The sequence below is a fragment of the Triticum urartu genome, chromosome 3 (genome assembly GCF_003073215.2).
Source record: "Triticum urartu cultivar G1812 chromosome 3, Tu2.1, whole genome shotgun sequence".
Classification (NCBI taxonomy): Eukaryota; Viridiplantae; Streptophyta; class Magnoliopsida; order Poales; family Poaceae; genus Triticum; species Triticum urartu.
In genome coordinates, this window is record NC_053024.1 from 691,006,578 (window position 1) to 691,026,895 (window position 20,318).

Below are 20,318 nucleotides of genomic sequence, written 5' to 3' on the forward strand. Positions count from 1 at the left end.
AGTACAGGAGGTACAGGCGGATGCAAGCGATATAAATATGGTCCAAGCAGCCTCGCTCCTCTTCCTCAGAGGCCTTACGACATGACTGTGGAGCAAAACAAAGCCATAGTGAAGGCCCAAGTGGACGCCCATTTTGGACCGAAACCGGCACCGCCGTCAAGGGAGAAAGTGCCTGAGGAAAAGATTGACCACTTCATTCATATGGCTAGAGCACCAGCTCCCAAGCCTATTGATTCTGACTATGAGCGCCAACTTAGGAAGGCACATCGAGCACGACTACAGAGGGAAGCGAGCCCGAGCTCGAGCCAACAAGCAGCTGCCAAAAAATGGGGGAAAATTGTTCTCCAGCTGGGAGAACAGGCGGCGCAATCGATCCGCCCGCTTGTTGTGCCAACAACACATGAGAGTACGCGCGCTGTATATTATTGTGGGCAAACCGTTCCCCAGCTGAACAATCTGGTAATAACCGAGGAGCATATAAGGCAGGCTAAAATGCTCGGTATCAGTGTTGTACAACTCCTCGACATCAAGCCCATGTCTCCTCTTAGAGAGGAGGAAATAAAATGACAATATGTCCGCGGTGATACAACCCGTTCTAATATAAATACCAAGGTCGTTGATGTTTCTGCTGAAGCCTGTGTTCTCCGGAAAAACATTGCAGATACAATGGAGCACCTTCGGCCAAGTTCTACGGCCGTACACACTGATGCGTTGGAGAGCATGTGCATATGCAAAAAGGAGAGACATACTAAATTTGAGATGCCATCTGCTTATGGATTAGACGTGCATGCTTCAAGAGGAAATCTACGAAAAAAATACTTTAATTATTTTAGCAAGACACGTTCAGGAGGAGGCATCAAGGAGTCCACAACTCATCTTGAGTATTTCCTTAGGATTTGCTACGTGAAGATGAAAATAAGAAGATTATTGTTTCTTTTCCTGCCGGGCAAGGAAACTATCAACGTAAGGAGCCAGTTTATCTGGGAGTTATTTAGTTTGAAGGATGTTGGCTGGGGTCCACCAACAGAAGAATAAATCAAGCCGTCGCATGCATGCACGAGAGCTAAAGTAGTTTTACTTTCCTTAAATATACCAAGTCGGTTTAGATACGCCTAGGTGTTATGTTTACGTGAGGGCTTGCTTTCCAAGTTAGGTAGGGTGTGCGGCTGCAATATAAAGCCAATCGATTGTATTTTGTGAGGGGAGGTTATTTTTATATGAAATAGACATGATGTGTTTTTCAGGGTAGACACCTGTATCAAGTTTTGGAGGGATCTTTAGAAAACCTCTGTGTTGCGATTTCTCTTCGTGGAAATTGTTTTGCGCGTGAGTACCTTCGTCGAGATTGGTTTTCTCGTGCTGGGCCGCAAGGTTCAAACCCTCTACTTCGTGTACATCGCGTGCGCGGGAGAGAGGTTGCTGCTATTGGTGGTGGAGTGTCGTGAAAGGTCGGGCCACAACAACGGATCGGATCTCGCCACGAGGTTCGGTCCACATCACGCGGCCAACCTTTGGTCATGCCCAAGGAGGTCAAGAACCTCCCAACGAGAATGTATGAATTGCATTAGTGGTACATGAACATTACCAAGATTTCCAATCGAGATTCCCTCATGGTGAATGTCAAGGAGGAGCATTACTACCATGAGAAAGCTCTGTCCGTTGAGTATTCAGAACTATTTCAGTTATACAATCAAGACGCAGTCGACAAATCTCTTGTCAGTTGCTATTGTCTGTAAGTGATTTCTTTCTGTAATTTAAGTCGCAAGCTAGCTATAGTGATCATTTTGATCAATCATTACCTGTAATTATCCTCGCTATATTCTTTTCTGTGGTATTATGCAGGATGAAGATGTATGAAATGAAAAAATCTGGACGCTATGGCATTGGGTTCATTGACCCTAATACCGTTAATGAGTACACATGGAATATTCCAAGTTGTCGAGCAAGTTTAGAGGAAAGCATGCTAGAGTTCTTCAAGCGCCTCAATAGCAATGAAGATATACTACTTCCTTACAAATTCCTGTGAGTCACACTATCCTGTACTACAAATTCTGTTTTTGCTTACTAGCTAGCTAGATGTTAATAATTAAGTGTATAGGGTTTAGGCTAGTTGATTAGTGTTGTGCACAAGCCCACTTGATATGAGTAACCATGAGACCTAAGCGTTATTGTGAATATGGTTAGTTTATAATCTTTGATGAAAACTTGAATGCTGGCTTTACATATTTACAACAACAAGAGCAAACAGAGTCTGTAAAAGTTTTTCTTTATTACTTTCAGTTTATCAACTGAATTGCTTGAGGACAAGAAAATGTTTAAGCTTGGGGGAGATGACAAGTCTCCGTCGTATCTACTTTTCCAAACACTTTTGCCCTTGTTTTGGACTCTAACTTGCATGATTTGAATGGAACTAACCCGGACTGACGTTGTTTTCAGCAGAATTGCCATGGTGTTATTTATGTGCAGAAACAAAAGTTCTCGGAATGACCTGAAACTTCATGGAACGTCTATTTGGAAATAATAGAAAATCCTTGCAAAAGATGAAGACCAGGGGGCCCACACCCTAGCCACGAGGGTGGGGGAGCTCCTCCGACCTCAACCCCAACTCTACATATTTGCTTTCGGGGAGAAAAAAATCAGAGAGAAGGATTCATCGCGTTTTATGATACGGAGCCGCTGCCAAGCCCTAAAACCTCTCGAGAGGGCTGATCTAGAGTCCATTCGGGGCTCTGGAGGGGGGAATCCGTCGTCATCGTCATCATCAACCATCCTCCATCACAAATTTCATGATGCTCACCGCCATGCGTGAGTAATTCCATCGTAGGCTTGCTGGACGGTGATGGGTTGGATGAGATTTATCATGTAATCGAGTTAGTTTTGTTAGGGTTTGATCCCTAGTATCCATTATGTTCTGAGATTGATGTTGCTATGACTTTGCTATGCTTAATGCTTGTCACTAGGGCCCGAGTGCCATGATTTCAGATCTGAACCTATTATGTTTTCATCAATATATGAGAGTTCTTGATCCTATCTTGCAAGTCTATAGTCACCTACTATGTGTTATGATCCGGCAACCCCGAAGTGACAATAATCGGGACCACTCCCGGTGATGACCGTAGTTTGAGGAGTTCATGTATTCACTATGTGTTAATGCTTTGGTCCGGTACTCTATTAAAAGGAGGCCTTAATATCCCTTAGTTTCCGTTAGGACCCCGCTGCCACGGGAGGGTAGGACAAGAGATGTCATGCAAGTTCTTTTCCTTAAGCACATATGACTATATTCGGAATACATGCCTACATTACATTGATGAATTGGAGCTAGTTCTGTGTCACCCTAGGTTATGACTGTTACATGATGAACCGCATCCGACATAATTCTCTATCACTGATCCATTGCCTACGAGCTTCCCATATATTGTTCTTTGCTTATTTACTTTTCCGTTGCTATTGCTATCATCACTACAAAATACCAAAAACATTACTTTTGCTATCGTTACCACTACTATCATATTACTTTGCTACTAAACACTTTCCTGCAGATATTAAGTTTCCACGTGGGGTTGAATTGACAACTCAGCTGCTAATACTTGAGAATATTCTTTGGCTCCCCTTGTGTCGAATCAATAAATTTGGGTTGAATACTCTACCCTCGAAAACTGTTGTGATCCCCTATACTTGTGGGTTATCAATGCATTTCCTTTTTATGCTCATCAGTTGTAGGACATTGGTTCCTTCTCAACTTGAAATGGGCTACTAGTGGACAACTCACAACTTTAGCATTTTCCATCCTAAACTTCTGAAGTACCTTCTCAATATACTTCTCTTGAGACAAGTACAACTTGTTGCAATTTCTTTCTCGCTCAATTCTCATTCCAAGAATGTTCTTTGCTGGACCTAAGTCTTTCATAGCAAAGCATTTTCTCAACTCCTTCTTCAACTTAGCAATCCTAGAGACATTCTTGCCAACAATCAGGATATCATCAACATAGAGCAATAATATGATGAAATTATCACCTGAGAACCTCTGAATAAACACATAATGGTCCGAGCTACACTTCTTGTAGCCTTGCTCCCCCATGACAGTTTGAAACTTCATGTACCATCGTCTTGGTGTTTGCTTCAGGCCATAGAGACTTTTCTTCAGTTTGCACACATAGTCTTCTTTGCCTTTCACAAGAAACCCCTCAGGTTGCTCCATGTATATTTCTTCCTCCAACTCGCCATGAAGGAATGCAGTCTTCACATCCTTTTTCTCAACCTCTAAGTTGAGACTTGCTGCCATGCCAAGGATTACCCTTGTGGATGTCATCTTCACAACCGGAGAAAAGATCTCATCATAGTCAATGCCTTTTCACTGGCCGAATCCTTTTACAACTAGCCTGGCCTTGTACCTTGGATGTGACGTGTGATCTTCTTGCTTGATTCTGTAGACCCACTTGTTCTTCAAAATTTTCTTGCCCTTTGGCAACTTCACCAACGATAAGTATGATTCTTATGCAAGGAATCCATCTCCTCTTGCATAGAATTTTTCCACTCCTTCTTGTGTTCATCTTCCATTGCATCTGCAAAGCATTCAGGTTCTGAACCGTCAGATAATAACACCACGTATTGATCGGAGGGATACCTGCTAGAAGGAATTCGACCCCTGTTGGATCTTCTGAGTGGAGCAGCTGGTGGACTTTCTGGTGCTGGTGCTTCCTGCTGATCCGGATCATCAACTTCGGCATCATACTCTTGTTGCTGCTTCTGGGGAGCATCTTCTTCACCTGCACCACCATGTACATCATCTTGTACATCTTCTGCATCTGCTTCAACTTGCACAGGAGCTGGAGCTGCAGGAACTGGGTCAGAATTAATCATGTATTGCTGCTGCTGAGGAGGAACCTGCCCCTTTGTCTTCACAATATCCTCAATTGTTTGGTCTTCAACAAACACAACATCATAGCTTCTCACTACTTTCCTTGCTATAGGGTCAAACAGCTTGTAGCCAAACTCATCACCACCATAGCCCAGAAAGATACACTGCCGTGTCTTCGAATTAAGATTTGGCCTTTCATCTTGAGGAATATGAACAAAGGCCTTGCACCCAAAAACATTCAGGTGGTCATATGAGACGTCCTTGTCACACCAGACCATGTTAGGAACATCTCCGTGCAAAGGATAACTTGGTGAGAGATTAATAAGATAAACTGCAGTCATCAAAGCATCACCCCAAAAGTGTTTGCGTAGCTTTGCACTTGACAACAAGCATCTGACTCTCTCCACAATTGTCATGTTCATCCTCTCAGCAAGACCATTCAGCTATGGTGTCTTCGAGGGAGTAAATTGATGCCTAATACCTTGCTGCTTGCAATATGCATCAAATGGCCCAATGTACTCTCCTCCATTATCAGTGTGAATGCACTTGATCTTCTTCTCGGTTTCTCTCTCAACCGAGGCTTGGAATTGCTTGAATATGCCTAGTACTTGATCTTTGGTCCTCAAAGTGAAGGACCAAACTTTCCTGGAAAAGTCATCAATAAAAGTCACAAAGTACTTAGCACCACCAAGAGATCTTACCGACATTTTGCAAACATCGGAATGTATCAAGTCCAACTTCTCGGGCTTCTTGTGAGGAGGTGGAGTCTTGAAGGAAACACGGTGTTGCTTCCCTGCTAGAAAATCTAAACATTTCTTGATGTGAACTCCTTTCACACCCTTCAACAATTTTTTCTTCACTAGCACTGTCATCCCCTTCTCACTCATGTGCCCAAGTCTCTTGTGCCATAGAGCACAATGATCATCCTTCTCTAGTGCATCGATAGAAGCACTAAAGAGCTTAGCATGAACATGATACAACACTGACACTACTAGGGAAAACCTTATACACAGACGCTTACTGGTAGCGCGCTGTATTTACCCACGCTACTGCTAATTACTAGTAGCGCGCCATACTGACCCTCGCTACTAGTAAATATATACTAGTAGCGCTTGGCAAAGAAAACGCGCTATTAGTAAATATCTTCCACGGACAGGATATACTAATAACGCGGATGACAAAACCTGCGCTACTACTAAGAGAATAGCTGTAGCGATTTGAGATACCCACGCTACTACTAAGCGTGTCCACCACCGCACGCGGATCGACCCCCACCCCCACCAAACTCTCTCGCACAAATCCCTGAAAAAACTCTCTCTCGCGACCCCCAGTACCCCTCGGTCGATCTCCTCCCCCCACCCCTCAGTCGATCTCCTCCCCCAGATCTCCTCGCCGCCGCCCACCTCCTCTCTCTCCCCTAAATCCGCCGCCCCCCGACCTCTCCTTCACTCCAAAGGCTGCAGATCGAGCCGACAAGCTCCGGTTGGTTGTGGCCATCTCTGTGGGATTCCCTCGCCGTCCATCCATGGATACCCTTCCTCCCCTCTGGCCAGATTCATCCTCGGCTCGAGCTGCTCAACCGGCGCCCAGATCCGCGGAGCCGTCCTCCACAACCACGCAGCGGCAGCGGCAGAGCCATGGACCCGAAACCCTAGCCCGCGGAGCGAGCTCGCCATGGATCTGCAGGCAGGAGGAGGCGCATCCATGGGTACAAATCCCTCATCTTCCCCGTCTCTCCCTCCCTCTCTAACCCTCGTCCGTCTTCATGACCAGGACCAGGACCAGGACAATGCACGCCACCAACAGCGGCACCAATGTCCGGTCTTCTCCATGGGTATGGAGATCCGTCCAGTTATATCACTTGATTGTATATGTTATATAGCATGATACTTTTCTTACTTGGCAGATTACTATTCATATATGTATATTCAAGGCCATAATGTATTCTCTCTTTTGCAATGCTACCAGAGGATCCCTGCAAAAAAAGGTACATGGGGATAGCAAATTTAAGTTCAGATATGCCACATAGTAGAAACATTTGTTTTTCAGTTTTTTTGTAGCAATTACTGTGATGGAACATGCAATGTTCTCTTATATTTAGCTATTAATCAATTGTGAATAGGATGAGTTTGTAATTATCATTAATCACACTAGGATCCATTCCGGTTGATATATGCAACAAAATGAATTTGTGGTGGTTTTGAACACTTGGGAGGTACTTTTATTCTAGAGAGAAAAAGGGTTTCTGGTTTTTTCGTCCAAATCAAGCATCATATCAGATTGCTACCTACATGTTCTATTGAGTAACGGAAACAATACATTCATGTATATGGATTGGTAGTCCTCAATCAATATTCAATCATGACTTGATTTATCTTGCCCATTTCTTCTACAAGAAACACTATCAGATTAAAAGAGTCCACTGGTTGTCATTTTGTAGACTGTATGACACTGTCTGGCAGCAGCATCCCTCCCCCCCACAATGCTTTAGTCTTCTTATTACATGGTTGCCTGTTTGAGGGTAAGCTTTTGTGTGCATCGGTAGACTATATGTATGACACTATGTCCTTGTTTTTATCACTTCAGTCCAGTTTGTCTTCAACAAGTACTACTCTCTGTTTAGAGAAGATGCACTCTCTTTTTAGTTTTTGGCCAGCCCAATTTGCAAGTTTGTATAGTCACTATGCTCTTCAAACAGTAGATTCATGGACTTTGTTATCTTTGAAAATGTGGAAGATATCAAGGTATTGAAGTGACTACTTAGAAAAATGGATAGATAGAAAACTACCGGAAGAATTATGCCTCTAACTCCTTATGTGGTTCGTATGTGTCTTTTCTTTTTAGGGCTTCCAACACAACAGAATTGCTTCTAATCTTTTGTGTTATCTTTTGTCATGGAAGTAGCTATGTGCTGCTTCAGTGTGTAGTTCAGTTGTGCATTACGGCTTAAATAAGAATCTCGGGAAAAATTTGTAGCACATTGGCACCGACATGTACCGCGTTGTTTTTCTGTGTCGTTCTTCTATAGAATCTGTAGTTTTTGAACCTCTGTTGGTAATGTTGCAGGGTTCTGGTGGCAATGCTGACGGTCGTCGAGAGGTTCATGGACCGGATGGTGTCGTGGCTGCCGATGTATGGAGAGGTGAAGTTGATGCTCGTCCTCTACCTCTGGCACCACAACACACGGGTAAGCAGTCGACCAGACACCCCGAGCCCGAGAGATGATCAATATTTAGATACACTTCATTCGGTATGTGGCCAATTCTGAATCTGAATCTTAATGGTGTTCGGGTTTCAGGGTGCAGGGCACGTGTACGATGGCTTCCTCCGTCCGCTGGTGGCGAGGCACGAGGACAACATCGACCGATGCCTGCTAGAGCTGAGGGCCAGGGTGAGGGACGTGACAGCGTCACAACGGCGGGTGACACACATGCTACTACAAAGTTAGTAGTAGCGTGGGTGCTACCCGCGCTACTACTAACTTTTAGCTGTAGCGTGATGCGCGGGTACCCGCGCTACTAGTAGCCTTTTCCCTAGTAGTGTGAGACCATTTTACCACTTGCAACAATCATGTTGCCTTTGGTGAGCTTGTACTGTCCTTTTCCAAAACTGCTCAAGTAATCATCTCCATCAAGCAAACCAACCGAGATAATATTGAGATGAAGTGCCTCAACATGCCTCACAAATTTGAGGACTAACCTTGTACCATTTGCGGTCTCCAAATGCACATCTCCTTTTCCAATGATGGCTGCTCTATCATTGTTCCCCATCTTCACAACACCAAAATCACCTGATACATATTGTGAAGAGCTCTCTGCGAGATGTAGCATGAATGGTAGCACCGCTGTCCGGTATCCAAATCATCTCGTCACCATCCACAAGGTTGACGGTTTCATCAGAAACAACAGTGATCCTCTCCTCAACAGTGGAACCAAATCTGCCATCATTTTCTTCATGCATAACAAGCATGATGTCCTCTTCTACTGCAGTAACTCGGTTGCCCTCTGTGTCACTATCACTTTCAACTTGCTTCTGATCTTGCTTCTTCTTTTTCTTTTTTTCTTTCTTCCACTTGTCACACTGCCACTTAATGTGGCCCTTCTGATGGTAGTGATGGCACTCATAATCAGCATACTTACTTTTTGATTTGCTCCTACCTCTTTCTGCCCCTTTACCTGGACCTCTACTCCTGCTTCTCCCCATAGACTGAGTGACCAGCACCTCTGAATGTGAGGAAGAACTAGCTTCAACCATCTTTCTGGACTCTTCATTTAGTACCCTGGTTTTCACAAAATTCCAAGTGACAACTCCATTAGGTGCTGAATTGCAAACCGTGACCTTAAAGGTCTCCCGGCTGTCCGGTAATGAGCCTAGTAGCAGCAAAGCTCTCACTTCATCTTCAAATGTTATTCCCATTGAAGAAAGCTGATTTATAATGCCTTGGAATGTATTTACATGATCTGCAATTAGAGTGCCCTTTATGTACCTCAATCACATCAATTGTTTGATAAAGAACATCTTGTTTGTACCTTCTTTTCGGGCAAACAACTCTTCCAATTTCTGCCATAAGGTGCGTGCATGTGTCTCATCAATGATATGGTTCAAAACATTGTCATCGACCCATTGCCGAATAAACCCACAAGCTTGACGATGAAGTACCTTCCAGTGACCTTCCTCAATGCCTGCTGGCATCTCAGTGGAGAATATTGGCTTCCAGTATTCTTTCACATACAACAAGTCCTCCATCTTGCCCTTCCATGCTTGATAATTTGTAACATTCAAAGATATCATCCTCTTCGTATTCACTTCCATCTTTCACCACAAGAAACTTAAGAATTTGCACAAGCAAACCAAGGCTATGATACCACTTTGTTGGAGTTGGACAACAATAATGCGCTGTACAAATTCACTGACACGGCAAATATGCACACTACACAGCCCCCTCCACTTGTGATAAACTTTGAGGGCAGCTTCAACCAACAAGTAAGCAGCGGAATAACACAAACAATATGCACATGTGACACAAGATTTAACGTGGAAACACCTCCTCAACTTGAGGTGTAAAAAAACACGGCTATGGACCGACCGGTCCATGCAACTTTACTATGAGAATGATAAGTATAAAGTCTGCTCTGGAACCTCTAGAGAGATTTACAACACACTCTGCACGTTGCCAACCGGCAACAACAACAACCACAGGAAGCAAGATTTCAGCAAAGCAGAGGTTACACAGCTTTTGTACCCTTCAGTGTATTGCAAACTGTCTTAAACCGCTGAACCAAACAACCCCAAATTTGGCAGACAAGTACACACATGAGTTCCTGAGATCCCCTCCAAATTTTAGCTCAATCGGACATCGTTTGCCTACCCAAACTGTTCGTCTCCCAAAACTATTCTGTTCTGGAACTGCAGCAGTCAGAGCTGACAAAACCACTCTTAAATCCGATACTCCACTGACCCAATCCTCAAACCAGCTAACCAGATCGAAGTACTCAAAGTAAGGAATGAGCTCACCAAGTTTGGAGTCGATCCAAGCATGTTTGAGCCTTCAATCACCAGCTTGAACACTGTCTAGTCAGATGCAGCAAATCTGGACAGAACATCTGCTTCTTCTTCTTCCTGTCTCTCAGGTTGGGGTTTCTCTTGTGTGCTCTCTCTCACTCTGACGAATGGCATCTACCACCAGCATGGGGTGGAGTGGCTAGGGTTTTCTTCTTGCTTCACTTTCCTTGGAAGCGCTTTCAACCGTTGGATGCAGCGCAGATTAACGGTCGATATGTGTTGGACTTATGTGGGCTGATGTTGGGCTGCCAACACACCTCCAGGTGGAGGGACTTAGCCCAACAGGCAGCGGTGGTGGCTTGCCTCTTGGTTGTTTGGACGGCGAGGGGTGTAGCGCCAGGTGGCCCGGGCTCGCTCCATATCGTTGGTAGTGGTGACACTCAAATCCAGATCTGGAAGCTTGTGCTCATCGTAGTTGGTCTAGGCGTCACGTGGTGGCAAGGGTGGGCTGCCGTGGCAAAGCTCCGCATTTTGGCGCCGACGGCGGCGACACCCATGGGTGCCGCTATTCTCTTGAGGACGTCATTATGATTCTGCGTTTGAGGTGTTAGAATTGTGTCGAATATTGTGTACAAGGTAGGTTACAGTTGGACTAGGAGTTGTATTGTGTTTACATAGGATGTGGAGTTGTGTCCTAATGGGACACTTGTATCCTAGGCCTCTCGTATATAGCGTGGGTAGACACACGATGTAACCTATGCCAACATAATAGCACCGGAACGCAAGGGAAGCCGACGGCATGTGCCGGTGTCCAGGGCGACCGGGTGCGGTATTGTAGCGGTGTCATGGGGAGGAGCGCCCATTGTCAGGCCCCGGGGATGTAGTCATATCGGTGAACCTCGTTAACAAATCTTGGTGTCGTGTTCGTGTGATTGCTTGGTCCTCGGGTGATCGACGGTATGCCTCGGATTTATTTTAATAAGTGGTATCATGAGCTAGGTTGTTTGAAGGTGGATTGTTGATTTAGAGGAAGGTAGCCGTTGAGTTCGTCGTGGAGACGACGTGTGAAAGAATCAGTCTTCATGGCCGAAGCTACCGCTCGGACGAGGATAAGTTTTTTCCGTGCAAGTCGTCTTGTACCACGATCAAGTTATCTGTGGGATCTCGGCGAATCGGAAGCATCGCGGTGGAAGAATCTTGATTGGCAGGTACAGCGGGTGCGGGGCGAGCAGGCGCACACAGTGCGGGCTGGCCCATGCGGGGCTGGCTGGTGCACACGGCCCAGACACGGAGAAGCTGGCTGTGCGTTAGGCACGCTGCGTGGAAGGGCTGCAGTGCAGATCCGATCGAATCAAACCGGATTTGTTTTGGACAAAAAGTGGACCGAGTCCTCACGTGATACGACGAGATGTAGCAAATCAAATCGGCAAAAGGAATATCCATTTATATGCATCCATCAGGAGAGGCATTGACAAGGCAATTGCTAGTATTGGAGTTGTGCCTGGAGGGGTTACACGTGAAGGCCAAGTTTAGTTGGATTTCGCTAGTAGTACACGGAGGTTCTGTTTGTGCACTTAGGGATCACGAGAAGACTGCTCGGTTATTTTTTCGCAGGGTCAGCCATACAAAGAACCATGGCGCCATCAGGGTACCAGATTTGAGGTGGAGAAGCTCAACGAAACTGGAAGCTTTGGGTTATGGCGGACAAGAGTGAAGAATTTGTTTGGCATAATAGGGATGCTTGAAGGTGTTGCGGGAAGTTATGTCAGCTGTGATGGATGGAAATTCTTGGAAGACGATTCGAGAGCCTCGAGCGTGTCATGGAGTCAAACAAATTCGACTGGGTCAGACTAGATAGTCTGACGGATCGACGCAAGTCGGTTGGTACAGAAGACGTGGGATCGGCGACGACGAGATAGGAGCGTGGTGCTGATGGTGACTGACTTCTGGGCGTGGAAACATGTGGCGCAGGCCCCGAGGGCTTGTGTGGCTTCGACAAGACTATGGCGCGGGGTTGATTCAAGGTGTTGTCTACACGGAGCTTGAAGTAGATGAGGCACGGGGGTGGACTGATCATCTACCATGGAGTCGTGTTGAAGGTGGAGCTGAGGTCGGACGGAAGACTTCACTTGGTGCTGATTGGGGGGCTACGGCATAAGAGCTCAGAGAGTCAAAGCCTATTCAGCGGGGAAAAGCGAGTGACACGTAGTTCGGACTGGAGCCCAGTGGTCTGATGGAAGAGTGAAACTCGTCATCGGTCGGTGATGATCGGTGGTACTCTGCAGTGGGGGTTGAGTGGTGTGGTTTCGCGACCCTTGAGACTCGACCGGGACAGCGGAGGCTCGACGCGGTAATAGCGGCGAGGCGTGCGGTATGCACGGACATGGAGACGGGCCAGGGCTCTGGTGGTCATATATGTGGTGAGACAACTGCGAATTTGACTCGGGATGACTACAAGCAACGGTGAAATTCCTTCAAGTTTCAGATAGACGGTCAAGAAAGGAGCGGTGATGTTGAGTTCAGGTAACTCTTATGTGTGACACCCAATATGTGAGTTGTTCACTTTCACGCAGGTCAGTGATCAGTGTGTGATGACGTTGGACTGATACTCTGGAAGTTGGGAGCACCTAGAGTAACAAGGAACTTAATTTTGCTCGAGCGTTGACTGTGGTCAAGAAAAGAAGGGACTACCAGTTGCAGGTGGGGTCACATGGAGTCTTTGGAGTAGCAGCGGTACTCATCGGATAAGCTCAAGTCCAATGTACATGGAAGTTTGACACATTGACGAATTCAAGGTGGTGGAGAATATTCGCCAAGGTGGAGTTTGTTAGAGTTGTGTCGAATATTGTGTACAAGGTAGGTTACAGTTGGACTAGGAGTTGTATTGTGTTTACATAGGATGTGGAGTTGTGTCCTAATAGGACACTTGTATCCTAGGCCTCTCATATATAGCGGGGGTAGACACACGATGTAACCTATGTCAACATAATAGCACCGGAACGCAGGGAAAGCCGGTGGCATGTGCCGGTGTCAGGGCGACCGGGTGCGGTATTGTAGCGGTGTCATGGGGAGGAGCGCCTATAGTCAGGCCCCGGGGATGTAGCCATATTGGTGAATCTCGTTAACAAATCTCGGTGTCGTGTTCGTGTGATTGCTTGGTCCTCGGATGATCGACGGTATGCCTCGGATTTATTCTAACATGAGGAGTGTTCGGACGGCCCAAATCCACCCCACGTATGGGTTGGGTTTGAGAGGTGTTGGACAGCCAAGATGTTTGGGCTAGCTTTAGGATGGGTGGCGTTTTTCGATCCAAGCGGTGTTCAGACTATCCCTGTAGACATTTGAGAAAGGTTTGAGATCTCTAAGCTCCAGCGTGGGAATTGCCCTAAACCAATCAGAAGCAAGGACAACCTCACAGTAAAAGGTTATGCATGGCTTTGATCAACGTCGTCCTTGTGCCTTTTCGCTGTACTACCTGCCTAGATAGTATAGAGTGGAAGTGGTTTGGCTCTATTCATCTGGATGCAACGAATTGTAGCTAGCTTGCATGCATGCTCACTGTCCGCTGCGGCGCGCGATCGCTCTATTGCATTGGCTGTGCATGCAGCTCTGGTAAGCAGAGAATACAGTCCAAGACGAATAGACTTTTCGCCGGTTTCAGATTAATCAAACACATTGGAATCTGTATTACTCTCGGAGTTAAACTTGTATTTTGTTTTCGTTGACAGTGTAAATAAACACACACTGAAAATATTTTGTCACCAGTACGCATTTCTACCACACAGCTGCCAAAAGAGTCATGCATGCAACGGATAATTGACCGTGATGCGAGCAGCTGAGAAATTCCCATGCAGCCGCATGTATACATGCCGTAACAAATGATCAGATCATCAGACTACCTTTTCAACTTTTACAATTGTATCTCCTTTCGACCTGGGACACACATATTATTTCTTCAGCTTATGTTAAGAGCCAACATCACATCCCTCGCAACAAAAAAGAGCCAACTATCACATGAAGCAGTAATAAATTCGCAAAAAAATCACATAAAATGTTTAGCAGCTAAGTGAAATGACATCATGAGGAGTAAGTGGTAGTGAAATGATGTCACCTTTTTGTTTTGGCATACCATGGGTCTTGACTTCATTGGAAGGAATCATACGAGACTCACGCCAAAAGATTTCGTCCTCTACCAACGGGATCTCTTGTTCATGTGAGTCAGTATGATTCATCCCAGTGAAGTCAAGACCCGTGGTGTACTGCCGGAGCATGGGAGTTCCTATTCTTTCATTGAAATGATTATGTAAAATGTTCTTAATTTCGTGATGGGACGATGCAATCGAAGCTCCATCTTTTAGATGCCTGATGAAAAATTCCCTTCTCATGACCTGCTTGAATACGGAAATAAGAAGCATTTGCGTCTTTGGCAGCCAACCAATGTAGACTCGATCGTCGCTGTAAGTGCCACAATACCCTCCATGGAACACAAGCCAATGATGAGTCGGTTGTGCAACTGTTCAACGTGTGTCCTTTCACTAAGGAAGTTTGGCACCTCAGAGGCCGCAAGCATCCTGGCTTGGTGCCCATTGCATTCTTCAGGCCGGGACCATTTCTCCCTTGGCTTTACTGCTTTGTTTCCTGTCTTAAGGACAAAAGTCGTGTCGTCATATGTCGCTTGGCACATCTGGAACGAGCGCAATACAAGAATCTTCTGCAACCTCAGGTTGCTGGGCTAATGCTGCGCAGCTACTCCTCTCAAAGACTACGTAGTGTCCCTTCCCTTCCTTGTAAAGCCAGCGCTCCTGTTGTAGCGACCGGTTATGATTTTTTCTTTTTTTTTCTTTCAATGTTAGCTCTTGTGTTTTTGCACCTGTACTTTTTTTCCTTGCTAGTTACAGCCTATTCTTTTTTCTGAGCCATGCATCTTTGCTGACTAACAACGACCTCAAATCCTCGACTAGATCATATGAGGACCTAGTAATTAATAAGTTTTGCAGGGTTCCCTCATTGCAATGACTGGCCATAAGCGAGGCGTCTGAATGATTTGCTACGTTCCAAATGTTGACATGAGGATCATGAAACGAAAGCAAGATAGATTTTATCATATCAAAAGTACAGAGTCAGTTTGAATTATTTCTCAGGTTGTTTGTGCTTAGTGGTGTGTCACTTGAGAGAATTCAGCTCTTTCATGCCACTATTGACGAGCCGACCGAGCGGACCGAGAAAACGTAGTCACCGCCGCCGCCGCTCCTCGTCGTCGCGGCCACCGGCAGCCCCCGGGTGAACCATCGTGTCCCCGAGCTTCCCCTATTCTTCCTTCCTCTCCTCCCCATGCGCCATAGCCTCTTGCTGCCACTCTCCATCGCTGCCGTGCTTGCACCGTCGCCAATCTGGAGTTCTTGACCATGGCCATGGCTGTCGTTTGAGCGCAGCTCGCACACTGGCCACCTGCTAGCCCAGGTGGGCGAACGCCTCGCCGGCGCCACCAGGATGAACTGGACGGCCTCTTGCATGTGTGGGCGCTTCACCAGGTTCGCCATGATGTACTGCAGCTCCGAGGCCATTGTTTCAGTTCATGCACCGACGAACTCAGTGCACAAGCCCACGATTTCTCCGTCGGAGAGCCAACGCTGCCGCCTTCAATTGCTACCGTTGTGGTCTTCCAGGACCCAAAGGGCGATGAGCGTGTCCACATACGCCGGCGGCTTGCTGTTAGTTTCGTCAAAATTCAGTTTCGTCAGTTTCATCAAAATTCAGTTTCGTCAGTACGGTCAGTAGTTCAGTTAGCTAGTCTGTCAGTAGATTCAGTTAGATGGTTAGCTAGTTTCGCTTGCAGGACCTAAACAGCAAGCTAGATGGTTAGCTAGATTCAGTAAATACTCTCCCTCTCTCTCTCTTGTGCGATCGGCAGCTATCTGCAGCTAAATAGGACCTAAACGCAGCAAAAAACAGCCTGCGAGGCAACATCACTGGTCGGTCCATTCGGTCCTCTCGGGCTTAACCGAGCTGACCCCCAAACGGTCCGGTCCCAGAAAATCAGCTCGTTGGACAGCTCGGTCCGGTCCGGACCGGACCGCTGGCGGCCGGTCCAAATGACGGCTCGGACCGGGACCGGACCGGCCCGGACCGTGTCCACCCTGAGTAGAAGGAGTGCTCGAGTTTGCCTCTATTTCGGTGAAGGTGACTTGGTTGAGTATGCCGCGACATATGAAGTATACATGGATGTCTACCTTTATTACAAGTTATTGTTTTTTTTTTTTGCTAAAGCCGAGTATTATTCCGCGTCTTCCCCTTTTTCGATGAGGATTAGATAAAAGTTTTCCACATATGTACTCTAAGCATGACTTGTTATCTCTCCTTGCAAAGTGCAATTGTACGTCTTCGCCCAATAGCAAGGTTACTCTGCATAAGCGCTGAAGAATAATTAACTACTGTCACTGTAAATAATTAATATATGAAAACAATATCACTGAAAGAAAAGATTCTATAAATGCTACTTGCCAGATTTAAGTGGAACAACGTTGTCAGCACCGTACCAGCGGCCATTGTGAATGGTCCCAGGAAAACGAGATATTTGAGGTCTAGCTACTTCATTGCTAGTATTTACACCACCAACCTGTTTCCTGCAGATTCAGTCAAACCTGCAGTCTAGCACTTTAGCCTAGCTTGCTCCAGACAGAGCCATGGCCTCCAAACAGGCTGTGCATATGAAGCATGGGCAAGGCGAAACAAGCTATGCTCGCAACTCCAGTTTTCAGGTAGTATCTTATCTTTTCATTGAGTGGTCTCTATGACCTTTTATTTGATATTTGGCTTCCAAAACTGAAGATCCAGTTTTAAGGTAGTATCTTATCTTTTCATTGAGTGGTTTCTATGAGCTTTTATTTGACAATTCGCTTCCAAAAATGAACTAGTATTACCGTGATTTCAACGAAGAGCCGATAGAGCAATGTTAGAGAAGAAATCGGGGTGCATATAATTTGTTAAATGCTTGGCTGTATGTACCCTTTTGTAGCTCGTTGCATTTATTACTGGATACTGGCTTTCTCCTTCGCTCTCTGCATCCTAAGTTAATTAAACAACATGAAAGGAGAAGAGAAATGTCTTCAAGACAGAACAAATCCCTTTCTTGATAGTATTAACGTGTTCATGTCTTCATGAAGAGTAATTCGTTGAAAAGTACTTTGGAGAATTTGGACACTGCGGGTAAAAAGAATATGCAGGCTAAAAGTGATGTCCTAGCAAATCAAGGCTTTCGTCAACAAATCAAAATATTTGTAACAAATAGAATGTTCAAGACAAAAAAAGTGATTGTGTTGGGCGCGCTGGATAATGTTCTGCATTGCTACACCGGATTCAGCAGACAAAGCCACACAAAAAGTAGGAGCTGTGTAGTGAAATTGTAAAAAGAAAGAAATATATGTTGTCGCTTGTTGATGCGCTTAGCAGCCTTCTCTATGGTACTAGAAGATGGCTTTATAAAGATAAAAGCGTATGAGCTAATTAACACACCATTGAGCAAAAATAGTAGCTAGACTAGATTTTCTGAAGGACTACAACTTGATTGCAGAAGGCTGAGCAGAACAGGATGAAGCCCCTGATAGAAGAGGTCATCACGGACTTATGCAGCAGCACCAGTAGCTTGTTGCACGGAAAGATAGTGATCGCGGACTTGGGATGCTCCTCTGGTCCAAATGCTCTAGCACTGGTATCGACTGCCATCAATGCCATCCACAACCATTGCGTTCAGTTACAGCAGCCACCACCGGAAATATGTGTGCTGCTCAATGACCTTCCTGACACTGACTTCAACATGGTCGTGAAGAGCTTGGTCACACTCCGTCAAAGCAAGAACCCTGTTGTCGTGACAGGTGTCGCACCGGGATCGTTTTACGAGCGCCTCTTCACTAGTAACTCCCTGCATGTTGTTTGCGCATCGAACAGCTTGCAATGGCTATCAAAGGTTAGAGCTCAAAGAATTGATCCAATTGGATTGCTTGTGAGTTTAAGCAAAATCTTACCTTTACAGGCTCCCGAAGATCTAACGAGGAACCGCATCCCAGCGTTCGACATTGATGAGCATGCTAGGCGTGAAATGCTCCCAATGGTCCGTGAGGCTTATGAAAAACAATTCAGGAAAGATTTCAAGCTTTTCCTGGAGCTGAGAGCCAAAGAGTTGGTCTCAGGAGGCCGGATGGTTATTTCCCTGGTAGGGACGCGTTCTGATGTAATCGCCTCCAAATTCTCTCTTTTCCCGGGAATTGTAGCTCAGATTCTAAGTGTAATGGTCGCGGAGGTACATTTATTTGCCCTTTTCTAGTATAGCAGATTATCTATTGCAATTGTCTGTGCGGTTATTTTACCTCCCAATCTCATGACATGTCTGACAGGGTGTGATCGACAAAGAAAATTTTGATTCTTTCTATGTGCCGCTCCATGGACCTTCCATCGAACAGGTAAGGGAGATCATCAAAGAAGAGGGGTCCTTTTCAATCAAGGAGATGCGTGTGCATGACCCTACAGCCGAAATGAACATTGCTCTGAGCAGCCCAAGAAAGTTTGTGAATAATCTGATAGCCTTATTTGAGCCGATAATAGTCCAGCATTTTGGAGAGGTTATGGATGAATTTGTGAGGGCGGCAGAGCTGCATTGGAGTCTGGATGTGGATGGGAGCTTGCGAGAGGAGCGGGTCAGAACCTCTCGAGCTATGCTGGTTGTATCCCTCGCGAAGGCATGAAGATGAGGTATAGGTGCCTGAAGATACATGCACCACATTTAATGAGATCGTACTTGATTGTGTGGAATGGACATATAAATAAGCAAAATAGTGTTGTTGTCTATGTAACATTGTGTGATGGATGTATGGCGTGCACAAATTCAGACTGACATTTGTGTCATGTATCGGTTTTAGGAAGAAATGCAATGAGAGTAAAGGAGCCCTAAAGGAGAATAAATGTTGAATCCACCGCCAATTCACATAGATTTCCCTATGTATTTACTTATTGGATCGACTAGCTAAGCCTATTAATGAAATTTCCTTCGATCTAAAATACTTCAATTTACATGTTGGTCCTAATTAGTTTATCTTTATATTTGACCAACTTTACACAAAAATATACTCCCTCCATTCCAAAATATAATGCGCCCGCGCTTCCCGAGGTCCAACTTTAACCATAAATTTAACCTACGAGACCAACTGCGGCGGGAAAAAAAATTATATAATTGAAAACTTCTTTCGAATACGAATCCACTGATATAATTTTTGCTCCCGCCGCAATCGGTCTTGGTAGTTAAATTTACGGTCAAAGTTGGAGCACGTGGATAGAGTAAGCACTATACTATGGAGTGGAGGGAGTATCAAAATGTACAACATCAACTACACTTAGTATGAAAATATATTCATTGAGAATCTCGTGAAACTAATATGTTATTGTTGATATGGGCACATTTTTTTATAGATTTAGTCAAACTTAAGAATGTTTGACTTAGGACAAACTTGAACTATTTCGAAATAGAGGTAGTACTTGCTAACGATCGAAACATATCTCTTCTGCACTACTTAGAAAAAATAAGTAGTGTTCCTTTTCCTATCAGGCAGAACTCTTCGTCAACCGGTTCCACGTCCCTCCACTGTTTTTATCATCGGCCCGGTTTTTCCCACCACGCCATAATTGATCGCACCTTACCAGTACACTGCTCAATCACATTAATTGACTTACATTTTACAGCCAAAAATGCTAGATACACGGATTATATCGACGGACTTTTACGGACCAGCTGACTTGTCCTTTTTTAATTGGGCTAACTAACCTCCTTCTCCTAATTAATCGGGCCCCCCTGATTTTAACTGGCGGGGGTGGGCGCCAAGCCCTGTAAAACCCCGTAATAGCCCGTTGATGTAGCAAAGCCATTTTACAGCACTACATCAACTCCACCTTACCTTTTGCATCAATTTCA

General features: G+C 45.3%; 1 protein-coding gene across 1 annotated transcript; it reads left to right on the plus strand.

The window, feature by feature from the left end:
- Positions 1-16,994: 16,994 nt before the first annotated feature.
- LOC125549194 (inactive anthranilate O-methyltransferase 1-like) lies at positions 16,995-19,201 on the plus strand. Its single transcript, XM_048712662.1, has 4 exons — positions 16,995-17,118; positions 17,931-18,323; positions 18,390-18,656; positions 18,751-19,201. Exons 1-4 carry the CDS (start codon positions 17,044-17,046, stop codon positions 19,096-19,098), a joined length of 1,083 nt encoding a protein of 360 aa, XP_048568619.1. The 5' UTR covers positions 16,995-17,043; the 3' UTR covers positions 19,099-19,201.
- The last annotated feature ends 1,117 nt before the right edge of the window (positions 19,202-20,318 follow it).